The following is a 26,421-nucleotide window of genomic DNA, read 5'->3' on the forward strand; positions in this document are numbered from 1 at the left end:
ATTTGACTCCGTGCCCTCCCATTGAAAACGACGGAGTCTGTTCGTCCATTTCTTTTACTGTCTATGTGCTGGAGACGCATCCCATTCACTTTAAATGGGCTCACGTGATCCGTTGCCGAACGGAATTGTGGGTCCGTCAAGCTGTGTGTGGGAGCCGTGAGACTAGAAATAATTCTGCAAATGGCCTTCACAATACTGTCAGAATATGACAGTTGACATGACTGGGAAAAAATTCCCCAGAACTGGTCTGGTTAGAATGGCTGGCCATCACAGTAATCCCTCCCGTTTCTTCCTTCTTTCTCTCTAAAGAAATAGACAGACAGATCTTATCATTTTCGTTTTAATATTTATTTCCATCAGACTAAAAAGGGTTTATAAAACATGGAGTCACACTTTGAATATCTTCTAAAGAAGGTTAACAATGCTTCTCTTTTCCTTGAAATATAACTGTTGAAACATCCATAAAAATATCAATTTCAACACCTAAGGCAAAAGTAAAAAAAAAAAAAAAAAAACACACATTATGAACACACACACACACACACTTTTTTTTAATCTACCTCACACACACACACACTTCAAGCAAGGCAGATGAGGGACAGCTCAGTGCTATTTACAGATTAGCTTTGAAGCGAAGCACATTATCCTACACCAGGCTAGCAAGTACAATCAAATCTGCCTGCAGTGCCAAAAAATACATATGTGCAATCACCCCAAAGTAAAGTTAACACATGTACAATCCATTGAGAAAAACATGCAGGTAAACATACAGTTAAGACCCATTGAAGTGGGAACCTATCTTGATCAGTGCAACCACCACCTTACCATTTAGTTTTGACAGCCACATCTGTACGCTATCTGCATTATACATGAAAATCTCATTATACACTCAGGAGTCCCCTTCACTGGCATAAAATTGCAATAGTTCTAAAATCAATGTACAAAGTATGCATGCGGGTAAAGGAGCGTACATAACATTCATAAAACTAATTTCTCCGATCTGTGGAGACGGCGAAAGCACAGAGGCCCGTCTGGAGTATCGGCATTGTCAGTGGACGAGTAGCAAACTAGTCTGTTCCTCATGCACTCCAGGTTGGCACAATCCCCACTCACGGATGACCCGAGTGGCTCATTTCATGCCGAGAAACAAAAACACAGCCTCGTCAGTCTCTGGTGTCCATCAGAACTCTGGGCATGGGATCACTGGTGCCAATCTGAAAAATTTGTTTGTTTTTTTTGCAGACAGGGCTACCAAAGGTTCAGGTTATCAGTGTAAGCAAAACCTGGCTCTTTCCGAACCTTCCAGTAGGTCCCGTTGGTCACCCATACCTCTTGACCAGCATCGTCCAGTTGTTTTCTACAAGAATGACATTAAGAGTTTAGTGCGTGCCTGTGGAACGAGGGGATTCCTAAATCCATGTGATAATCTGAGATTTAAATGCTTTGGAAACTGGACTCATCCCATAAATTCCACTTACTGAAGAATGGCAAAGTGGTGGATGTACATGTACAGTTTTGAACAGCAGACACTACTGAAGTCTTGGCAAATTGTGGGAGATCTCAAACACTGAATGAGTATTTGAATGAACACTTTGCAACAATTTGCCACCCTTTGAGGTATGCGTTTATCATGCAGCTAGTTTTGGCATCATCTTCAGATTATTTGGGATGACAGTCATGACGTGAGGGACCGATAAACACGTATCATTCTCACCAGTCATCTAGGATATGAACTACGCAGTTCTGTGCTCCTGGTGGGAACACGCTGCACAAATGAAACACAAAAAAACCTTTCTAAGCACGGCATTGGTGTTGGCATATCACCAAATGACTCCAGTTGGCATCTTAACAAGATCCTTTCAGTGCCATACGAGTCTTGCTTAGAAAGTTTTTCATGACTTAGGCAGCTAGCTCGCTAGTTGTACACTAAAACTTGCATATTGCTGCTCTGACAAAAATATGACACAAACACACACACACACTCACCTAAAGAAGCGGGGAATATGTTCCTCGCCCTTTTTGGCCAACTCTTTTCTTCTCTCCCTCTGTTTATTCTCGACCTCATCCTTCTTCTTGTCGGCATCAGAAAGCTTTCCCTCCTCCAGGAGCCTAAAAGAAAACAAGGAGTGATTAGCTACGACCAATGCATCTGCAAAAATCTACAGGACACCACATCATAGTTGACATAAACTTCATGACCCTGTAGGATTTAAATGAACAAACTATTGCATCACTCCTAAAACATGTGGATGGATACTGCACCTCTAGCCTTGCAAGTGTATAAGTACACCTATTGTTTTAAGTGATTATTCTAATGCATTCAATGTCAGGTCTCAGTGCAGATTACTATTAGTAAATGACATGCAGGAAGAGGGGATTGTAATAATATGCAGCCATCTTCTCACACACACACACACAGGTATTAAATATGCATTCATTTTATTCTTTCTAAAAGGGAGTGGAGTGTGATGCGTACCTCTGGTCCGGCCTGAAGCGTGAGTCTGTAGGGGGCAGCACCTTGGCCAGCTCAGGGGTGAGCTCATTTAACTCTCTGGCGTACTGCGAGAAGCCATAGAACTTCTGCCAGTCATCAGGTTGAGTGTCTGCAGAAGAGAACAGAAAAATAAGCCTTGGCTCACAATGTTTCTTTATGCATCACTAAAGAGGTTGTGCAGGGTAAGCCTTTTCTACATGACAGGAATTGAAGAATTCACCAGAGGAAAAAGGCCTACAGCCTACAGCACCACAGCACCAGAAGAACATGGCATAGTTTGTCTACAGGCATGGGACATGGCAGTACTTACTTGGCTTCCATATGCATTTGGGGTTGGGCAGGGTATCACAGAAGATGCCCTCATGCCAACAGCCACCAAAGCGATGGACCACCTTGCCTGCTGCATTCAGGACTGTGCCCTGCACCTCATTCTTACTGCCCTCTGAACCCCAGTAGCGAGCCTGTGGGCAATGGAAGAGGAGATAAACATTAGATAACAGGTAGGTAGGTAGGGGTGTGTGTGTTATCTCTGGACAGACAAACAGACAGGCCTGATGACACACATACACACACACACACACTAATGGAAATATGCCAGTAACATACACCAAAAGTGGCTTTGAATAATGTCAACCCATATGACAGTTGGTTATCCATCCATCTGGAGCAGGACTTACTTTGACAAAGGTGATCTTGCATGTGCACCCGTCGCTGTTCTTGTTGCGGATCACCACATCTCCATAGTGCTCCAGGTGCCGCTGGGGGCTAAACACGTTGTGGATGCAGGTGATGACCTTGTTCCACTCATAGTGATCTCCATACCTGGGAGGGAATAATCACAATGCATTGCATAACAGATTATTAGAGGTGCCTGAAATAATAATAATAATAATAATAATAATAATAATAATAATAATCTTTATTTGTATAGCACCTTTCATACACAGAATGCAGCTAAACATGCTTTACATTTGGAGCACTTAACACAATAGAGAAAAAGAAAAAAATATAATAAAGCAAACAAACCAATAAATGAACCTCAGATATTTAGAACTAAGTAATGAAAAAAAAAAGATGGCTTGGACAGAATGTGTGACAACTTAAACAACATATAGCAGACTAATATGTTGCACTCACTTAGGCAAAGTGACATTGACGTTTCCGCAGGAGATGATCTCTACTGATTTGCCCCAGAATTTGTACTTCCAACGCTGGTCTACAGGAACGGAGGAGCAAGGAAAAAGGAAACAATATGAGAAATACAAGTATTCAAGTACGATAAGTGATAAGGACAAAATAACCAACTCTGCATTCCCAATTTTGAAACAAATTGTCAGACTACCAACAGTAGAGGCTTCCCTTTACCTTGCCAGAAGCTGAAGTTTTCAGACTCAGCATGACACGCCGACAGAGGAGGGTGATGGCTGACCTTACATAGGAAAAACAGGGAAAACATTTATCTTCTGATAATTAGGACATTCCCATCTTTAAACTTTAGAAATAACAGATAGCACTCACAGTTCTTTTTTCAACTTTTTTTTAAATCGCCCCACAGGGTTTATTGAGACTATACTGAGGTGTTGAGTGTGTTAGACTGGTTATTTACATTCCCATCTTTACTAATGATACAAAAACATTATTGATAAATTAAACACCCTGAATCCGATATACTACACAATGGTGTTACAAATGCCACATACAAATATTAATAATAATGTCATATATATATAAAAATATAAGACTTGCCTGCCACTGCTAACCACAACTCTTAAAAGCTGAAGTCATAGGAAGCCAAAACAGGGCTGATTGTGTCAATACAATCTAGAGTGTAATTAACTTCTCATGACTGACAAGACTACAACAACTTGAACAAGATACTCCGTATTTGCACGTTCCAATTAAAAACCATTTACTAGATGTGCCAACAGTTTAGTGAACCAGAGTTTAATGTGCATGTACCTGCTCACTGACGTAGCGGAAGCCTCTGTCGTCTCTGATGTTCTCATAGGTCTCGCCCAGGACTGGGTTAAAGGGCTTGTAGTTACTTCTCCAGGTAGCCCAGGCATAGCCAGAGATGGAGAAGGCAGCCACGTAGACCTGGAGAAAAGATGGAGATGCCAATTAACATACATGAAAGCTGCATGCAGCTTTAGGTCACATTCTGATATTTAATCTGGTGATCCAACAGAGGGCCAAATTGGTATTCTGCCCAGCTTTTAAGGGAAATATGTATAGGTCTTTCCATTTTAGACTTTAGAATTAATCCTTCATAGGAACAAAAAGTCATTGGTTAAAACCATGTCTTCTTTAGGACATCCTGTATCTGTTATGCTAGATTCAGTGTGGACTTTACCATCCTCTCGTAGGGGTCATCCGTGCGATTCGCGATGTCCAGCAGCTCTGAATACTCCAGCTCCTCACTGACCCTCTGCAGGAAGTTGACGGGTTCGTTGAGGGCCACTGGCATGGATATGCGTGACAGGTCCTTCCCGACGTTGTTGTAGAGAATAGAGAAGATGCCAATGTGGCTGTTGTCGGCACATGGTGCGGGCAGGACCGTCCGCCGGCCTGTGTTCTTAGGGACAGCGCTGGGGACATCTGGGGCACTGGAGACACTCTCCCTGTACTTAACGGAGGCTGAGGCTGTGTAATATGGAGACAAAGAAAGGATAGTTGTTAAAGGGACACCAGGCAAGCCGGAGTGCTTTGTCTCTACGAAGCTCCCCCTAAGCGTCTGTACGTGTCCATATGTGTACGAGCCCTCACTCGGTCTGAAGCTCTTTTCCTTTTCTTTGCATCTTCAGTCAAGGGTTTTCGCTGCTTCTTCACTGGCTCTGCCATTATACACACGTTTGCAACAATCGCTAGCGTTTCGTTAGCCTGCCTCTGTGCTGTGGATGCAGGATGTAAACTTGATCCTGCATCTTGAAATGTCTGAGACTTTGTGAGACTGAAGGTTGCGGGTAGGATACACCGAACTTGCAAGCGGGATATTCTTCCTACAGGCAGTAGGGGCGGGCGAGAGTCTTCATTCGCCCTGTAATGAGTCATTTAACCATATACCGACTTACGAACATCATTAATTAACATGAAAACGTTGCCTGGTGCCCCTTTAATGCTTTGCTGGAGTGTAACTATTCCTCTCTCGGACAGAGGCTAGAAATACAGCTCCAAATATGTTGAGACAGTAATGTCTTGAGGTGCAATTCTGATTTATGCTGCTCTTGCTTCTCCGATGAGATCATTGAAAAATGCAAACTAATGAAATCATCCTTATGCCTTTGCATGGTAAATGTACATCTTCAACATCTCTCAACACTAACAACAGAACATTATGTCTGTATTGTTTGTAAGTATGAAAGGTGCGCTAAACAATGTTACGCGGTTTCTAATCTAAAACATTTTTGCCACATACAGCAAACATCACCTCACTAACAGCTAGCTGCTTGTAAAAAAAAAAACATGGCCTCTGTGCACAACCATATAAACTGTTCCAGCCAATCACTGACAAGATGCGCGTTTAGGAGATCTTCAAGCTAGCTCTCTGTTTTGTTTGAACATCAACAGAAGTGACGTTACCCAACATCGCTTAGAGCACATTTAACTGTTATGAATTCCATAAATGACTATCTCAGCTGTCTAAGCTCACCGTGGCCCTCTTCAGGTTCGGAGTTGCTGGTGGTGATGTCGCTCAGGCCCGACTCGTCCGAGGCCTCGTTCTCCGATGAGCTCTCATCGAGGAGCACCTCACTGGCATCGAAATACTCAGCCATAGAGTCGGCGACAGAGAGCTGCCGCATGTGCTGCTGCATTTCCTGCTGCCGGGCAGCTGACTGGGCAGGCTGAGGGGGGTCAAAGGTGAAGGGGTGAGGGGGGGGGAAAGGAGAGAAAACGAGAAGAGAGGTTAATAAGTGTGAACTAGAAGAGTGGCGCTGCAGGTCTGACAGAAGCCTGGGGTGCCCTCTCAGTGCTCAGAAACTAAAGAAGAATCAGAGGAATATTATTTAGAAAAGGATGAAGCTTCAATGTACCGGTACATGCATGCAGCCCGTGCTTCACAGCCACTTCACAAACACAGTTGTGCAGGATGCCACACACACACACACACACACACACACACACACAATCATGCAGACAGAGATGCAAACAGCTAGTAAGGTCCCCAACTACTCTTTAAAAGAAAATAATAATTTGCTTGTCCTAATAGTCATGATGCATAATACAGCCCGTAGAAGAATTCTCTGCAAGTCTGTATACCTACAAGCTTTGTCAGCACGACACACCTTTTGTCAGTGCCTTTAGGGCCATAAAGATTTCCACCTAGATCATGTACAAATCTCACACTGGCAAAGGGAACATTAAGGTAAGGGGTTTATGGTGGAAACTTAGTTAGGAGACTAATTGGTTCTCTTGGACAAGGCAAACATTTTCTTTAAAGAGTGTTGCCGACGCAAACACACACCTGATCCTGGCGCACAGTGCAGAAGGACTCTTCCGACGATTCAGAGGAGAGGGACAGGGAGTGAATTTTTGTTAAACGGGCCTGCAGATCCAGCTGAACGCACGCACACACACGCACGCAGGCACACAAAGACATTAGAATTCCTGATAAGATCCACGGTGTATAAAGATTAAATTCTCTGCAGCTTACATGATGTGGACTATGAGGAAATGCCAACATTTCACCAAACAATTAGATAAAAGACAGAGAGAAAAGGTCAATGAAAAAACGTGACTTGTTAGCCAACTTGTTTCCTTAGCCTTGTGACAGCAGGGAAGAATGGCAAACACATGGCTCACCAACCATATTATGTTCTCGTGCTCGATACAAAAGCTGTAGAAACAAAACCGTGACTGTTCTGCTTTGATTTACCAGCAAGAACAAGGACATAGATTTCTTGTACTTTCTGAGGAATTTTTGTGCTTGTGTCTCTTCACTTACAAGCCGTCAACGAGATCAGCTAGACAGACACACACAGCTTGGTTTTGACAGGTCCACCCAAAACAGCCCAAACAAGTTCCCAGTTTCAGTCAGGCACAGCACAAGAAAGAAAAAACACAAACTCGTCCTGCCTAAGAATGTTCTATGCCTTCTCTTTTGTTGAGAGAAGTCAAGTTGACTGAATGTACAGTATCTCTTTGAATGCACCACAATGACAAGACAATGTTGAAACCATGCTGCAATAATTCTTAAACCAGTCCGAGAGGTTTGATGGATAGAGTCCGTGTTCTGAGGCTTATTCTTATTTAAGATTCTCATTGGGCGTATATCTACATGAATACAGGTAGTATATGATCTGGTAACTGTTACTATGAGGAAAAATCAACCAGATGCTTTATTTTTGTATACTGTATACTATCTATTAAAATACCTAATAACGGAATTGAAATTGTTTCACAAGTCAGCTTTTTTGCTCCATTGAAGAGAAATACCCAGTGAAGGGTCCTGTTGACAACTCCTACCTCAGACATGGTGGAGCAGAGTGTGGCCAGCTGGTCCGAGGTGGACTGCCGCAGTTCTGGCCCTGTCCAAGCCTGCCGCAGGCGCTCTCGCTCTTGAGTCAGAACGTTCTGGATGGACTTCAGAGAGGAGTGGACTACAGAGAGAAATGGAACTTGTGAGTTAGAGACCTGCCCTGGCCATTACAGCTATTCATCCAGAGGACACGTTAAGCCAACGCGATTTAAAACAGAGATTTTCATTGGTGGAGTTCATGTCATCATCAGTATGTGTGCTTCCTTTATAGTAAGCTGACTCATGTGTTGTAAGGTTAAGGTATTTAAGGTTAAAACAATGGTGCTTCATTCAAGCAGAACTAACATCTTTGTACAATGAACACGGACTTTTCAGAAATCTATTAGACAGGTTGGGCATACAGACAGACACTAGGCACAGACACAATGTTTTATTTTTTGTTTCCATGGTGGCTATAAGAAACCACAAACGACTACATGGCTTTGGTTGGTGCAGCCTTGTGACGTGCTGATGTAAAAGTGGCCAGTGAGTGTAGAGTACACCTCACGCTCATGCCTTGGGACAAATGCTGGTGACAGATGGTAGCACCCCTGGGTTTTAGTCCCCTTTCCCGTATAGATAGGTCATAGATAATCATTCTTCCACCAAGAAATATCAGAATGGTTGCCAAGCAATGCAGACACACAGCAACTCAACATTTGTATTAATTTGTGGTGGCGCGATAATATAAATGAAATGCAGTCAATGTGAAGGGCTGTGTTGGGTTTTACAATGGCATCGAACACGATTTAGCCAATCATAATCACGGACCGGAACTATCCGTTTTAGAAACTAGCATGGGTAAGCAAACAGCGGTAAGAGGCCAAGTGACTTACATGACTGATTCACCTTTCAATCATAACCATAACACAGACCTAAGTGGACATCTAGTCCCTTTCAGAGCATTACTCTGTAACAGCAAGAAAACAAGACTGACCGTACAATACTAAAAGAGCTCAATGCTTGACTTGTGTCACTCTACCTCGTGTGGAGAGGACACAGATGTCCTGCTGGAGCTTCTTGCCGTCGGGCGAGCCGGCGGCCGGTGTGGAGAGCTGGGTGTAGACGTAGTCAGGGATAGACTGGACAGAGGCGCCCAGGTGGGATGTGTTGCCCAGGTAACTGGGGGAGAACATCTGAGGTGCCAAAAAAAAAACAGTCAGGGTGAGAATTAGGAGGAAAATAGTTTAGGACTTTAATGTACTTCCAGACCATCAATCTGAGAAAATCCAATAATGTCACTGGAACAGAGAGCCAGGTGCATACAAGACAAGCATGACATGGAGGCCACTATTACGAGCACATTTGCCGTGCGGAGGTGAACCAAAACTGCTGGTCAGACTTACCGGTGTGTGGGAGTGAGAACGCGAGTGGCCAAAGATCTTCCCTGACTTTTTCTTAGGTTTTTCGAGAGTGAGATTCTGGAACAGGAAGAGAAAATTTGACTATGTCCTCTTTCCAAACAAGTAGCTTCTCATTGCATATCCTAGATATACTACTTCAACAGGGTAACTGAAGGCTATAGTATAGTACAAATATCTGCTGTTTCACACAGACACTCAAACACCACCAGCATTAAAAGGTTTTGTGACGTTATCAGGTAATTTTGAGTGGCTTAAGCCTATAATTTTCTACATTTAAAAGATCTCCATTCTCTAAATACCATGCTGGCTATTAAAAGCTAACTAAAAAAAAAAGAATGATGAGATTTGAATTCCACTCAAACATAATGGTTTCTGGACAAGCCATAAAGGTCCTTCTCCACATGATAATTGATGTTCACAGGTAAAACATCAGGTACACAGCCTTTTTTAAAATGGAGACAATTGAGCTCAGTTCCAACATTAAAAGAGAGGAATATCCTTCCTCATATGAAGTATTTTTTTCTCAGACTGAATCCATTAGTTATCCCACAGGTTTTTTTCAGAACTGGACTTTCCAGCCCTGAAGCAACAGGTGTGACCTGGGCGTACCTGCATGCTGATGCGTCGCTCCAGGTCCGAGTCGGTGATGGGCAGACCCCCCTCCAGCCAGTGGAGCCGCTGGATCAGACGACCCAGCTCAGTCAGGTCCAGCTCACACCGGTTCAGCTCTGCAAGGTCAAAGGTTAATGTCAAGAGGGAGAATAAAATGGAGAAAACCAAAAACATGAGAGCAGAGCTACGGTTAATTATGTACATATCTATAAAACAAATGATATGTACAGATCTGTAAAAAAAAAAGTTTACAGATATATCTACAACCACACAACAAACAACTATATAGCTTTGCTTCACAAGATGTCTCAAAACTCTACAATGATTGATTCATAACAAAGTTGAGTCAATCCCACTTTGATAACACAAACCTAAATAGATCATTGTCAAATTATCAAGGCATCTCGGTGTTAAATGTTTGTCAGAAAAGGAAGTTTTGCTGACAGCATAAAGAAGCTCTTACTTTGTAATTTAAAACAAACGTCAGTCTGTCAATGTGAAAGAACACTTTTACAGATCTGTCAAAAACGTTCACAGATACATGTACACAAAATCAACCACACCAAATCAGCTGTCTGAATTAGCCACACTAAATGGCCACCACAGCAGAAGTGAGGGGAAACGTACCATGGGTGCAAGCGTCAGCCTCTGTGGTCTGCTGAAGCCAGGCGGACACCTTGCCGTTGACTCCAGTCGAGGCAGGGGAGGGCCGCTCTAGCTCAGGAGAACAAATGGACATCATGCTCTGGTATTGAGGGAGCTGAGAGGAGGAGGAGCAAGTGAAGGACACAGAAAGGGGAGGGAGGGGGGAGAGAGGAGGGACCGTGAGGGCCAAGAGAAAAGTTCATTCATTATATTATTTGGAGAATTGGGGTTGAGGTGAGGCTGAAAGGCTTTTAAATATGTTACAATAATTTAAGTTATATAGAGACTTTTTATTCAAGCCAACTACTAGTGCTGAACAGATCAGATCACATGTGTATGCTGGGCATTGAACCCATGACCCTGGTGTAACTTGCTCTTCCAGTTCAGCTGAATGCAATTGTGATGAGTTTTTAGTTAAGGAGCTGAGGACAGGTACTGGTTCGATGTTCCTGCTTCAGGCCAACCACTCACCATGATGGACATGGCCCTGCCCCTCTGTGAGAGGCTGGTCATGGTGGACATTGTGCCAGAGTGTGAGGAGAAGGCCTTCAGCACCTCCTGGTGGGCACTCATGGCCTCGTTTTTTCCATACATGCGGTGGGCGGACAGCTTGGTCAGCCAGATGTAGAACATGTCTTGAGTCTTGGCCTATTTTAACACACACACGAAGATCAGCCTCTACTGGACCAGACGTGACCAAAAGTAATATCCTGAATACCGAGGCAGAGAAAACTGGGCACTGGAATTGGCTAAAATTATAATGCTGCCAACCAAATTGATGACGATAATAATAGTAATAATAATATAAAGGTTGTGGCTATAGAGGTACATAACTTGTCAAGGCCATAATATTAACATACTGATGCCATACCAACTACATAGGAGCCTTTCCAATGAACTATTACAGAGCTGCTCATTGCTTTGCACAGCTAGTTAGTTCCCAGCTTTGGACGCACCTTCATGTGGTATATACTGTGGCCAGCATCCAGGTCGATGCGTTTAGACTTCTTATTGATGGACATGACCGCGAGACTGACTTCCAAGGATCCATGAATCTTCCCCCTCAAAATCTATAAAAAAATAAAAATAAAAAAAAAATCATTAAAAATCAACCCCAGAAGAAGTTTATTGCAAATATTTTAAAAAGAACATAAAAATAACAAATAACTCCTCACTCAGGTTTGTTGTTTGACTATATATGTAAATAATTGCCGAGTACGCACCTCTTGGTGGGTTTTAGAGTATCTCAGGATTCCTTTCTCCAGGTGGAAATATCTCTGTGACAAGCAAAACCAAAAACATGTGAGTGCAACAGAACACACAGGGGCAATTACAGTTTTTTTGAACCGCTAATAAGCGCTTACCCATACTTCAGATACTTTTTCTAAACTCTTAACACAGACTCACGCCTACTGTACAAAACACAACTGGCCAAATGGATAATTTTCGTGTCAAAAACACATTTTGTTAAATATACTACTAACACATCTTTCGCTGCACACACTAACTTTACCAAAACACTGGAAATCTGACTCAAAATTAAATTATTCTGTCAAAGAATAACACTTGTTCACTTCACAAGGTACATGCAGTCAATCAAAGTACACCAGGTTTCAAAATACTGGCTATTGTTGACATTACAAAAACTGCAAAGACATTTATGTTTCCGTTTTACAGGTATTTGCATGCAATTTTTACACTAAATTTCTTGGTTGGGAACTGTATGTCCACATGTTATGTTCACATTCAAAAGCATTCCAATAAAAATCAGTTTTTTTTTTCCCCCTTTACTGTTTACTACAGTAGAAGTGCTGTTTACAGTATGATCGAACAGAAACAGTTTTGCAGTATTGCAATGCTTACAGTGAACAAAATATCCATGAAACACACAACAACAGCAAAAAGCCCAGATAAAAAGGGGGGAGCTAAAAAAAAAAGCACAAAATTACTGTATCTAATCTCTGCGATCTTCAGGGTTACAGTAGGCCACATGTTTTCATCAACATCGCATTGATGTGGCAATGATAGTGGCACAAATTTCATCACTGACAACAGTTCTTGCAGCCAAATGGAATGCCACCACCACGCATTCTTACACCTTGCCCTCTCCTTGGGCCTGCTCTTCTACATGGCCCTGCTCCTCTCACTGCTCCTGCACCTCACTGCATCCCTCACTGGGCCCCTTGCTCTTATTCTTCCTTGTCCAGACATTACAGTGTCTTTTTTTGTCTTTTTCTGTTTCTAAAAACATTACTCCTCAAAGTCCTCATTTTACTGTGTCAGTATAGAACAAAATAACCCCTGCCACTGAGTCTAAGCCAGACTGGAATCAGCGGTGGTTGGCCCAATTTACCCAACATAAATCAGTTGTGTGTCAATTATTGAATTGTTTGTTTATTATCAGCTGAGATATCAGTTCAAAAACAATATATCATTGCAGAAGCAGAGGTTTTTATACTGTATCTAAGGTTTGGAATATTGTTTTTACCATTGTGGGATGTTGCGTTTTAACATTCGTAAATACTGCAAAAACAATCCATAATTTTGTTGGGAGGTATAGCTTGTCTGTTAAGAAAATGTAAGCATTGTGGAAATGTGTTCACGGAGTGCATATCGTGTGCAAACGACATGAAATGTGTGAATGGTATGGCCACAAAACACCGATGCTGTGCTAATTGTATTTAGAGTTTTGAAAATGTGACAACTGGTTGGACAAACGCTTGTTAGCGACTGAAAAAAACTGTAATAAATGTCTTTTTCCCTCACAGAGTCATTTTCTTAATCTTTTCACACTTGCAGTTCACTTCTGTTTCAACTACTAGGTTTTGTAAGTGACTTTGGAAGGGTCTGTTTAAAGAGTATCCTCAGCATACTCTTTAAGGCACTTGTGACGGGTTGACTAGAATTGACTGGTCATGTTCACCATTAATGGCTTCTTCTTAACCAACGGTAGCTTGGTTTTATGGCATTTCACCTGTGCCAAATAAAAAGAATATATAACATGCCCACCCTGTGCCAGCCTTTGAGGGGGTACTTCCTCTTCTTCATCATGTAACCCTCACAGAGTCCAGGCACATTCACAGCCAGGATCGGGGCAGGCACTGTGGCCACTGGCTGGATGTCGTTCATGATCTCCCAGTCCCTCGAGTTCTGTGGGGAGAGGAGGAGAGGGAGAGGAGAGGAGAGGAGGGAAGGTGAGACTGAGAGACAGAAAAACACTCTGAGTGGCAGAGTAGGACCCGGCCTAGCACACCTCCAAGAGGATGAAGCGCTTCAAAAAGCAGCATTGCACGCCAGCTGCAGTGAAACAGTAACAGCGCACAGAATCGTATGTGGGGGGGTTGGGTCATGGAGAGAGGGGATTGGAGGATGTTTAACTACCTGAGTATCTTATGATTTGTAAGCGTGTGCATTTGTAGCCCTGCCATCCCCCCCGCACCCACCCACCTGGCGCGAGTGCCGTGAGGAGCCTGTGCCTGTGCTGTCCTCCCGGGAGTGGGAGGGCCTAAACGCAGACGCGGCGGGAGACCTCTCCAAGCCACTGATCACTGACTGGCTGCTGCTGCTGAGGGTTCCATCCTGATATTCCATCGTTGTGATTGGACAAAGGTGTTCTAGGTTGGTAGATATCCTCGTCAGCTACTTCTCATTGCAGGGACCAGAAATCTGTGCATTCAAACGGAGGGGGTCAATAAGGTGCTGGTGAGGCGTGGCAAATAACACACAACACCTGTATGAAGACAATTAAGATGGTGGTAAAGTTCCCTGAAGTTCCAAACCAAAGAGCAAATTTTGCTGTTAGTGCCACAACTCTTGCGGTTAGTGACAGTAAACAACTCTGTTGCATTTGGTTTGATGCAAATCACAAATAGTGAATCTTTCGCTTTTGTGAAAAGATCTGATCTGTAATACTAACCCAGGCTTCAACATCCATGCTTCAGATAAGACCGGAAGAAAAAAAAAAAAAAAAAAAGACTTCTGTCTCACCATTCAGGTTTGAGAACTGCACCTCATGTGTGTTTCAATAGTGGAGATTCGACAGGAAAGAAAAACAAGCTCAAAACACAGTGAGAACATCAACCTACATGTCCTAAATAACTACAACTTCTAAGTAAAGAATAAGTATTCTCGTCCAAATGATCAAACGATGCAGTTTAATTAAACAATAAAACCTTTACCCGAGTTATCAGGTGAAGTAAAAACTTGACACTGAAACTCACAGGAAAACATTACAGGATAATATTTTCAAAACCACAGCCCAGGCAAACAGGGTAAACAAAGCCATACTTTCACAAAAAATCATTCAACTTAAAACAAATATCCATCCAAATACCTCTCATTCAAAGAAAACCACAAATCTGTCACAAGTATGTGTCAGAATTCCCCCTGCTGCTGTAGGCTACGCCAGACACAATTCTCCCTCAGGTGGCTCTGTCAACGTGACTACCCTTGGAAAGGAGGATATAAAAACAGAACTGGGCGGCCCTGAAACTGAACCTAGGTTCCCAACACCCAACTTCCCCTCCCGATGCCACTGGTGATGCTCCATCTGGGAAGTAATCCAAGTACGTGGTTTAGTGACACAAGTTTACTCAGAGTTAGTATAACTCTTCTCATAAGAGCCTCAGGGCTTTATTTTCCTAAAACAATGAAGCCATGAATACCGTAGGTCACTAAATGACATGCATTGGTTTTTCACCTGTTGGTCACTGGTAGCTTTGAGAAAACATCATTGCCGATCTAAACAGGGGGCAGCACCTATGGCAGAGCATGATGCATTCCACTCAGTACCTCCCTAGACACTCACTGAATTTCTTTATTTTTGAACAGGGACTTCTAACTTATAGGGCTGTAACGATATACGATTCGAAACCGAAATCGCGACATTCATATTCACGATACTGTGTCGCGGTAGCCTGGGTGTTTCAAATCGCGATTTGATTCTGGTGGCGCTAGCCAGGCTAGTGTCGCGGTGTGAAAAGGCAGAATCGTGATACACCCTTTCTAGTGTTTCACGCAGTGCTTTGCAGCTTAGGCGGCCGCAAAAGCAACCCACAACTCCCGCTTTATCGGTAGCCTACGTTGTCCAAAAACAAATAAATAAATAATAATGTCATACCTCTCCTTGCCTTCATTGTAGACCATGTGTGCAACTTTACCAAACAGTATAGAAGTAAACCCCCCCCTCATTGCCCCGATATCTCTCGCGCTCCCTCCCTCTCCTGCTCAATGAACACGCGCGACTAATAAAACATTCACAATCTTGAAAGCAAGGACGCATAGACAACTAGCTAAATTACTATTAAATCCGCTTAGCATCATTAGCATGCTGCACATATTTGTTTAAAACTCTTGCATTGAAGTTGACTGATCAATCTCAATACCAACGTTTCCCAAAAGGGCCTGTCCCAAGGAGAACAAGTATTACCTTGAAACTTAAACACACATGGGGAAACTGAACAGTCCAATCAGTAGACTATGATAGGCTAAGCTAGCCAACTATGCTACTTTGTTTACAATATTTCCAGGCTTCAACCAGACAGCTGAATTTAAGAGGTAGAGTTGTAATAAAAAAAATAGTAGGCCTAGGCTATAGGCCAATCTGCATAAAGTGTGCCGTCATTCAGAAAAATATTTTTATATCAGGATATAAAATAATAGATATATATTGTAATCATCTGGTGTTCTAATCTAAAGGAGGCTATTAAAATGTTATTTAATAAAATGTCTAGCCCCCCAAAAAAAAAAAAAAAAACATAATAATAATAAATAATAATAATAATAATAATAATAATAATTCGAGATTCGTATCGAACCATGGGTCAAATCGTGATACAAACCGAATCGTAAGGTTGGTGTATCGTTACAGCCCTACTAACTTAATATCATATACATGATTAATCATGTGTCCATAGATCATACCCACAGAAAATGACACTAGTTAAGCCTTACTCAAGATCAGGTTGATCAAGATTGGTACCTCCTCTCCTAACACTTTACACAACCAAACACACCTAACCAGTGGACAGTTAATGAACTTGCTTGAATGTTATTAATCATTTTAGCAAGTCGTTTTTTTGGATAAAATGGCAAATGAATAAATGCAGATAAATGTGTGACCACAATGACATTCTTTACAGAACCCACTGCTATCAGGTGGTTGTGTTTTCAAAGTTACCAAGGAATCTCAGATGAAACGAAATGCTTATAAAATCAAAGCAATCCTCTTTACAACAGATACAAAACATCTAACACCAGCAGACAAATCCCATGAAGAGCAGAGTTAACCAAGATGTAAAAAAATGACAGTAGTGGAAATCCCATACTATACGTCACATCAATACAGTATAAAGACCAGAAATAATCTAGTGTTAAAAACATCCACCTTTTAGACGTACCCTTTCGACAACACTGGTCCGAAGCCGGAATAAAAGACTAGTGAGTATTCAGAGATAATTGGTACATGCCAGCTTCTTAAGTCAACACTGCAAAGCCACTCTGCCCCGCAGGAGGAGTCAAATATGTCAAGTCAGTGACTTATGATCTGAATCTGGGGTATGTGGTCCAACCAGTCAGAGGAAGATGCAAAACAAATTTATATGAACGCAAACACTTTATGAACGCAACACGCACTCCGAGTAAATGAAAAAACGCTTAATAGGCGATAACGTTTAGGCCTTCATCAGATGGCATGCCTCAATGCCACTTCCAGTGAACCGGTGTGTGTGTGTGTGTGTGTGTGTGTGTGTGTGTTCTAGACTCTAGATGAAGCTGAGGTGACAGAAAAATCCAGGGATTTAAGGCTGTTTTAGGAAACACTTTCTGGTTGGGTGTCCTGGAGCAGGGCAATGAATTTAATGTGTTGCCTTCATCTTATGTCCACCCTCCCGGAGGTGTGGTGAGGAAGTAGGCGTTTGTGTATGCGTTCATGCATTTGTGAGTGTGTGTGTGTCCGTGAGTGTGTGTGTGTCCGTGAGTGTGAGTGTGTGTGTGTGTGTGTCCGTGTGAGTGTGTGTGTGTGTGTGTGTCCGTGAGTGTGTGTGTGTGTGTGTCCGTGAGTGTGTGTGTGTGTGTGTGTCCGTGAGTGTGTGTGTGTGTGTGTCCGTGAGTGTGTGTGTGTGGTGGGGCGTTGCTCCTGCAACTGGAAATGTATGTTGTTAAATTGTCCTTGCCAAATCATCAGTTAAAAATCAGACTAGGAAGAATACAGCCTAACCAAACAAGATGGTGACAGAAGACAAAGAACATTTCAGTACTTAAAGGGGAACTTGGCAACTATTTTAACGTAATAAACCCGTTTAGAAATCATTTGGATGGTTAAATGACCTGTTCCGGTGAAAATGGTGACTTTTCCCCGCTGCCCCTAGCCCCTGTAGGGGAAAACCAACCTTGCAACATTGCGACTACCGGCCCCGGAAAGAGAAGTGAGAAACAAGAAACTCGCTTTTAAATCGTGGTTTCTTACCTTGTAACATCCACATTGTCTGCCAAACTTATGCTAACCGTTTTGCTAGCTTGTAAACAAATCCATGTGCTTTATCGTTACCTTTTTCCACAGTTTGAAATAGCATAATGCACAATTTCTCCAGCAGAGGCGGAAATCCTGCCAAGTTTCCCTTTAAACACACAATCTTCAAATGGGTCATGGCTATGATTTCAAAGCCCGAGTTCCACACAAAATGTTAGTTTCATACTAAGACACAACAGATCCATCTCTCAAAGGTGCTCTAAGCGATGCCAAGCGTTTTTTAGACTAAAACATTATGTCACTTACTGCAAACATCACCTAACCAACCGCTAGCTGTGTGTGTCCTGAATACACTGTAAAAAAAATGTGATCTCTGTGGACAGCCCAGGCTCCAAAAACAGCAAACAAACAACCTGGGCAAACCTAGCCCATAAAAACATAACAAACTGGTCCAGCAAATCACATACGAGATGGGCATTTAGGAGAGTTTCAATTGCACGGGAGCAGCACGGGAGGGAGGGGGAGGAAGTAGCGAGCTAGCTCTCTGTTTTGTTTGAAAGTCAACAGAAGTGATGTTACCCAGCATCGCTTAGAGCACCTTTAAAATAACTGATGCCTGAAAAAGTGCTGTTTTTCCCCGTTGTGGAAACAATATAGGTCGGTGTTCACACCTCCCTGTACAGAATAAAGGTTGATGCTATTGTAAACAATAGGCTCAGCTAAGACAGACATTAGGCTATAGTTCAACACTGCACACCACTGATTAAAAGTGTAACCTACTACATCACAAGGCAAGTAGGAGGATGAGTGGGTAACTGTGTAGGCCTACTAAAACACTAAAAAAAAAACGAAGTGGCTTAGATTTCAAAAGGAGAGGTAGGTGTCTATCCACCTTTATCTGCTTGTATTTAAAATCTTGCTTTGTGAAATGCCATTCAAAAGTTACAGTCTCAATAGACTACAGTGAATTTTGAAGAGATGTTCAAGAGTATACAGGCTATAATGTTACAGACCTGATGGGATCCTGTCCTGGCCAGTTCTGAATAAGTAAGAGGTCTGAGATGGTCAAATTAGACTGTGAAAGTGAATAAAGACACCACACACTTGACATAAGACAATGAACAAAGCATTTCAATCTGCTGGTCCTCTGGTCTGTCTGGAGGTTTTATATTATATTCTTATGTATTCTGAGCTGCAGCCGAGAGACCATTTCATTAGGCCTATAATTAGCGTCACATGATGATAAGTAGCCTATCTGAGGCATTTCAAAATTTCAAAACGAGAGCTACACTTCCCATGCTCATTATATTGATCTATCCCAAACAAGATTGTTGTGGTGAATCTATCAATGAAATGTATAGTTCAAGATAGGACCCTACTGCACCCAATTGATTCAGCTAAGTCAGAAACAAATAGGCTACCGCAGCGGGAATGGGACCGTAGATGAGTGAGGCCTAGCCATTATTTCACCGCATCAGTTTCCAAATTGGGCAGCCACTGTAGCCTGCAGTGTAGCCTAGACTACAATTTCCTAATGTTGGCACCAACTCCTCCTGCTCATTGAGCAGAATATACAGACTTCAAAACGTTATCTTCATGTCAAAAAACCGAACAAGACTAAACTTGCGTTAATCTTATCCAGGCCTACACATCAAACCTGCTGGACAAGTTATTCACGCCCATTAAGTTCGGAAGAGTATCGACAAGGTTACATCCTTTCAGCTGCACGAGGTAACAAACCAAACACATTGTTGTCCTCAGCTGAATGTTGAGCTGAACACACTGTTGTTGCGATCAAATAAGATTCTTAAACATTAGTCTAACGAACGATCAGCATCCTATTGCAGTTAAAAATGATCTTCGTTTACACGTGGCGCCGACTACCCAAAAGGAATTAGAACAGTAAAACAAACAAAAAACACCTATAGTGACCAGACAAAATGTGCACTCAACAAAACCGTGGCGCAAACGTTTCTAATTAGCCTAGTTTGTAGGGGTAACATTGCCTTACATTTCCTAGTAGACTAGTTGCTACCAAAAGGGTGTTCCATGTGCCATCTTCAGGAAAAACATCTTCCAAATGATAGTGAGTATTCCCAAAACGTTCCCAAAAACGTTTGGGTTCAGACACTTGCAAATCCTTTCAAACACAGCTACATATCATTAGTAGGCCTAATGTTATGTCTTTACTTGATAATTTAATTGCCTAATTTAAATATGTGCTTTTGCTATGCTATGACATGCAACATAGCCTATTAGTACAAAAAAAACACTAGGCCTACCTGATCTGTAATCCGGACGTTGTGGTACCGTGAATCTGAGAAACTAATCTCTGAAATTGCAAAACCACCGACTTTCTTTCCCGGTGAGAAATTGCACGCCTACGTCACTAAACTCTAGGTAGCACACCTGTTGATCGCGGAGGTGTGACTTCTTCTTCTTCTTCTTTCCTTTTTAATGGCGGTTGCGGAGGTGTGACTTCAGCTCGTAGCCTACTTAAAGCCAAAGCGTTAACTTCACCCTATCCCTCCCCCACGTTTTGTTTTGCATTACTGTTTAAAGATCAGCGCAGTATGGCTTTGCCATGTAGGTCACCAGATTTGAGTTTGTGGAAAAAGTGGACACCTTGTGTGGGGTGGGACATGACTCCAGTATAATAATGAGCTTCATTGGCCCTTCTATTGCAGAATAGAACAAGATGAAGAAATAATCCTGCCTCAATAGACTAGTGGACTAAGCAGGGCAGCAGTATGGAAGAATATTAGACTCAAAAGTTTTGTACGTGTGTATCACGTTTTGAAACTGTAGAAATTATTTGTAACTGTAAAAATGATCTGTACAAGTAATTGTCAATATCACAAATATGCGCTACACTTACAAATCTATTCTAGGGTAACGGATCGGTTTTACAGCTACAAATCATCCTACAGTTAAAAATATTTTACAATTACAAATATATTCTACAATTACACATCAATATTCTACGCACAAAAAGCTGCTCTACAGTTACAAATCTTTTCTACAGGTGTACAGACTTTTGCACCACCTTTGGGATGAAAAGTGTCTCATATGTATTGTGTGTGTGTGTGTAGCAGGATTTGTAACTGTAAAAATGATTTGTGATTTAACAAAAAAATAACACCTAACAATTTTTAAGTATTACTCATATGTCGTTCACTTACAAATATATTCCACAGGTATGAAATATTCCACAGTTGCTGTCTTTCAATTCTGAAACTATTCTGCCATTACAAATTTCTGCTGCTCAAAGACAAGTATTTTCTACAAGTATACAAATCATTTTGAGACTGTTCTGGCTTCCTGTTGAATAGCCAATGGCGATCCTCAGGTTTGGCTAGCCAACCATGAATCTCTTTTCACTAACCAATCACAGAGCAGGAGCAGCTGCCAAAGTTGTCTGTGGGTGCAACCAAACCTGAGTCTACGCTTTGGAGCACGCTTAGTTTCCTGTATTCCTTGAGGTATGTTTGTAGCCTACACCACACAGACATGTTCTATGTCCACTATTCCTTGTTAATACAGCCAGAGTACCTGATATACGGGGCAACGAGGTGAGATCAATCAATGGCAACTAATGTGGGCAACAGACAAATAACTATTAAATATAGCAAGCTACCGCTAGTTAGCCAAATCCCACTCAATCAGTCTGTCAGTTTAAGCAGCATACAAGTGCTAACGGAAATGTAGTGTGTGGATGGAAATAAATAACAACACTCAACATACTTTTGAAGACATTTTGTTTCAAGTTTGTAACAAATGCGGTCAAAGTTTTAGGGGAGTTTGTCACTCGGTCATAAGGTAGGCTCAGCAAAACGAGGCAGGCGGCTAGCATTATTATCAAGAGGTGTGCTAACCATTAGGCCTCGTATGCCAGGTCTACCTCCAGATTGTGAGGTGCTACTTTGGACTTGACAAACTCTTATAGTAGGCAACAGAAACTCTTTACTGCAGAAAAACCGTAGTAGGTTTGATGCTCAACAGATTGCTCTGGAGTTAGTTATAAGTTAATAATAAGTATCCATTGATATGTGTGACAAAACATACCAACTGGTGTCAACATCAGCTAGGCTATGTTGGCATTTTCTGATGGTTCTTCATGACTGATCATAAGGTACAAAATAAATAATACAGAAATACAGTGCTGGGCATTGGTAGACAATCATATTAATCTGTCAATGTATCTAATTCTTCTGTGTAAGCAGTTTCTTATGGATCCCCAGTTGCTGCCTCCTTCTGAAGCACAGTTGGGTCATCAAATATATTTTACTGTCTGAAAATAGGTCGCCGCCCGATGTGAGTTTCAAAAAGCATACATTTTGAACTTGTTGACGGCAGTATTCCTACTTAAAACAACATCCTCGGATGTGTATGTTTTATAATTTGTAAAAGTTAAAGAGAAATCACTACTATTCTATCTTAAAAAGTCTGTTTATTTTCAAACGTTTTTGTTGGTTCCTGTCAGTGATAGATCATTATCTATGATACATTTATAGTTACTCTCTACACTGGCAGGTTATTAGAGAGGCTGAAAACCAGACTGGAACAGGCTCTTCAAAGGCAGCCTCTGGACCTGGACTATTTAGAGTTCCTCTGTACCCGTGAGTTGAGCCTAGTTCACTGAGTACTCACATGCCATTTCCAGAAGAGGTAAGCAAAGTCTGTTTGTTTTTTGTGCAAAATAAGTACAAACATTACCCCTGTTTTCAGAATACTTTCAGAAGGTGCCATTGAGTCCTGCTGTCCTGCTAAAATAAACTTCACTGACAGTTTTTACATATTTTTCCCCTCACAAACTATTAGATACCAGAATACAGTTGTTTTGTACTGTAAAAAATAGTATTAAGTGTTGATTTATATATATTTAAAACAAAAGAGGAGACGGCAGAGCCTCATGCTTATAATCATTAATTAATTATAAAATAAATCATGGACCTACACCAGTAATCCCTCACAATTTTTCTCACAAGACACACATTGGCAGTGCAAAATCAAAAGGAGAGCCTCTTTTTACCTATACAACGTACTAAGTCACCTTTGCAAATGTGCATTTCTACATATAAATTCGACATCCCACAAAAAAGAAATAACACAGCCAATACATTTTCATTTAAGACCAGTCATCTAATATTGGGATGAGTGGAAGCTGGCATGCGTGTCCTTGACTTCATGCTGTAATTTTAGTAGCAGGTTTGACAATACCCCCTTTAGGAAGCACCATTAAGGCTTAATAACTTCCTTTCACCTTCATTATTGTATTTGGGTGAAGGGAGATGTATAATTAAGATGTTTTTTGTTTTCACAGTGCAGGATTGTATGTTTATGAAGCACATTTGAAAAAAAATATTGACTTAACCACATACAGTGGGTCCCATTCAGAAGTGGCCACTTTCGCGTTTTCTGTGATTCATGCAGCTGTGTGAAATGTATTACAACTTATCGCCACAAGGTGGCAGTTTAAGTCCACTGTAGCATTTGTAAACAGGGCAGCGGAGTGCATTCAAAGGTGTTGCAGTGGCAGTGAGATACTGTAAGCAGAACGAAACTGAAGATCACCTCGTTGAAGTCATACAGTAGACTAGGCTAAATCAGAGCTTGCTTTTGTTTTGATCAACCTGGGGCCAGAGATGATGGCCTTTGGCGAACAGTTTAGGCCTACTCAAAATGAGTAAAATCAAAAGCACTATACAGATGACATGAAAAAGGTTATGATGTATGGATTCCCAAGTGTCCAAGCTTCCAAATGGTGTATAACATAACTATGCTTCATAGCAATACGGGATTTAGAATGTTGGGGGAAGGAGGGTAGGTGTTCTTCATAAGGTTAAAATATTGTTGTTATGATGCGTTTAACAGGTCATAGGCAGACGGGAAAAGCAGGCCTTAAGAGGGCTACAGGATACTGGGGTGCTCCCAATGATAACAGAACGGCCAGAACTGGCTAGAGTTCTGTTCCCACAAGGTGTCTCATCTCTGATGGATCCTAAGGTATTAATGTTCAAGCATGGCAATTTAAACATGGCAAGCATGACACATCCTCTCACATTCTTTTTGCAAAGGTAAATTTGTAAATGGAGGAAAACAACTGACAGAATAAAGTACATCATGACTATGGTACAGTGCACAATAGTATTCCAAACAGGGCACACTGTTTTTGTTGCAGATGATTTTGAAAAGAGAGGTTTGACCAGATGAGGCGGAGGTTGACGAAGATGAAATGGAAGACTGCCGTGTCACAGCCTACCTCAGACAATACGTTGCCGTGCCTACCTCAGACATTACGTTGTAAGCGGTATGACAAATATTTCCTAAGATCCCCCCCCCCCCAGATTTTGAAACCTGGCTGATCAGAGTGATTTGGATTTGATGAGAGATCTGTACTTGAACCAATCATGGACTGAAAAAATATGAGAAAGTATTTTTTTCAAAAGTATCTTTTGTGATTGTGATGACTACATTTGCCATACACTCTATTCAGTAATATAGCTTACAGTGCCCTCCACATTTGTTAGCTCCCAGGAATCACAGATGTATGAAATGTTATAACTGTTCAGTAAATCACAAATATTATTTTCTTGTGGTATTATAAGTATATAGTATAAGTATATATACTCTTTTGATCCCTTGAGGGAAATTTGGTCTATGCATGTATCCCAATCCGTGAATTAGTGAAACACACTCAGCACACAGTGAGGTGAAGCACACACTAATTCAGGCACAGTGAGCTGCCTGCAACAACAGCGGCGCTCGGGGAACAGTGAGGGGTTAGGTGCCTGGTCAAGGGCACTTCAGCCATGCCTACTGGTCGGGACTCAAACCGGCAACCCTCCGGTTACAAGTCCGAAGCGCTAACCAGGCTAGCATTGTATAACAAACAAACTACTACTAAAAGTATTTTCTGACATTGTCTTTTAATTCTTACAGTTTCTTTAGAGACATTGAAAGACCTGGTGGTCTTCTGGACGGGATGGTCTGTTGGCAGGGGCAATGCCGACTGTACTTTGAAACTCCCCTAGGGACAAGAATGTATGACACCTTCAAAGAAGCTATGAATGCAGCGCTGAAATAAAGCAATTATGGTTTTGGCTTGATCTAGTGTTGTTTTCTGCAAGTTCAATGCAGTATAGTCAACAATTTCAGTGTTTCAGACGGTGACCAGAGTTCCAGTTGTTCAATGAATAAACTATGCAATGAGAAACTGTATGACGATTGCTATTTTTCCTAGTTGTATATTTAACTACAATGTGTGCACCATATGCAGTAGCCAGAAAAGTTGTGATTTTGTTTCTCAGCTGCCACAAGGCACCTATCCCCAACTTGTTCTGAGAAACTGGCTCTGGTAAGAATTGATGTCTAAGTTGCTTTGGATAAAAACGTAAGCCTAATGAATAAAATTATTTATTAAAGTTCACATATCCCAGCATTAGGGAATAATATTTAAAAATGCAATTTTCAATTTATCAGACAGGACAGGGGAGAAGTCTACAATAATGGTGTTCAAAGACTAGAATACAATAGACCTAAGAAACACATTTTGAAGAACAAATATAGGAGGGAAGGAGATGTATTTTCTATTCAGTGGTAGGCTACATGTTCTCCATGCTGATGTAAATAATGGTCCAGTGATCCAGTGGAGTGATCTTGAAGGCCCTTGATAAGAGATATTACATCAGTGTTTCAGAACAAGGACCACTTAACTGCATACTGCATATCAATGTAAATATACAGGTCACACAAGCACAAGTTTAAATTTCATGTAACTGTTAAGACTATATAAATATACAACACAACTACCTATATTTTATATATATGTCCTATATTTCTATTTTGATACATACATGTTCTATATTTCAGTCTTGCACTTTAATTTAATGTTTATTGTCTATAGCTATGTCTATAGTATGTCTATGTCTGTATTTAAAGTATGTCCATGTCTGCATGGGAAAGTAAGAAACGAAATTTCAATTCTTTGTATGACCAGTGCATGTAAAGAAATTGACAATAAAAGCCGACTTGACTTGTAAGGAAGACAAATAAATAAAAAAAACCTCACAGAGCACCTAGCTAAACAAAAATACGACGGAGTATTAGGGCCACACATGAAGGAAGAAATATTTTTGCCATGACGAGATTTAGCGGTTTATTTATTTATTGTAGGCCTATTATTAAAGTGTTGTTCTAAACATTTAGTTGTTGCATCTAAATGTTCAACTTCATGCTTATGCACTAGAGGCATACTAGGCGCTCTCCCCAATCCTAGACTTTCACGTTGCTTGTTTGTAATGGATGCAAAACAGCCCATTGC

General features: G+C 41.4%; 1 protein-coding gene and 1 long non-coding RNA gene across 8 annotated transcripts; one reads left to right on the plus strand and one right to left on the minus strand.

The window, feature by feature from the left end:
* Positions 1-322: 322 nt before the first annotated feature.
* LOC125296048 (oxysterol-binding protein-related protein 6-like) lies at positions 323-20,533 on the minus strand. Of its 6 annotated transcripts, none has more exons than XM_048245687.1 (22): positions 20,381-20,533; positions 14,078-14,296; positions 13,640-13,780; positions 11,854-11,907; positions 11,587-11,700; positions 11,102-11,278; positions 10,613-10,745; positions 9,983-10,101; positions 9,356-9,430; positions 8,992-9,145; positions 7,958-8,091; positions 6,957-7,049; positions 6,144-6,336; positions 4,848-5,137; positions 4,454-4,591; positions 3,860-3,923; positions 3,632-3,710; positions 3,172-3,316; positions 2,805-2,955; positions 2,477-2,603; positions 1,987-2,109; positions 323-1,357 (listed from the first exon to the last, which is right to left on the minus strand). In XM_048245687.1, exons 2-22 carry the CDS (start codon positions 14,219-14,221, stop codon positions 1,249-1,251), a joined length of 2,757 nt encoding a protein of 918 aa, XP_048101644.1. In that variant the 5' UTR covers positions 14,222-14,296; positions 20,381-20,533; the 3' UTR covers positions 323-1,248. The 6 variants fall into 6 exon arrangements, with proteins under 6 accessions (XP_048101644.1, XP_048101645.1, XP_048101647.1 ...); XM_048245688.1 differs by lacking the exon at positions 20,381-20,533 and adding an exon at positions 17,029-17,574; XM_048245690.1 differs by lacking the exon at positions 20,381-20,533 and adding an exon at positions 17,016-17,036.
* A 1,596-nt stretch (positions 20,534-22,129) lies between these two features.
* LOC125296557 lies at positions 22,130-25,314 on the plus strand. 2 transcript variants are annotated; one of them, XR_007193794.1, is made up of 6 exons: positions 22,130-22,230; positions 22,322-22,412; positions 22,632-22,766; positions 23,973-24,104; positions 24,280-24,408; positions 25,041-25,314. It is a non-coding gene; the product is annotated as an uncharacterized LOC125296557 (long non-coding RNA). The 2 variants fall into 2 exon arrangements; XR_007193795.1 differs by having other exon boundaries at positions 24,280-24,401.
* The last annotated feature ends 1,107 nt before the right edge of the window (positions 25,315-26,421 follow it).

The sequence above is a fragment of the Alosa alosa genome, chromosome 6 (genome assembly GCF_017589495.1).
Source record: "Alosa alosa isolate M-15738 ecotype Scorff River chromosome 6, AALO_Geno_1.1, whole genome shotgun sequence".
Taxonomy (NCBI): Eukaryota; Metazoa; Chordata; class Actinopteri; order Clupeiformes; family Clupeidae; genus Alosa; species Alosa alosa.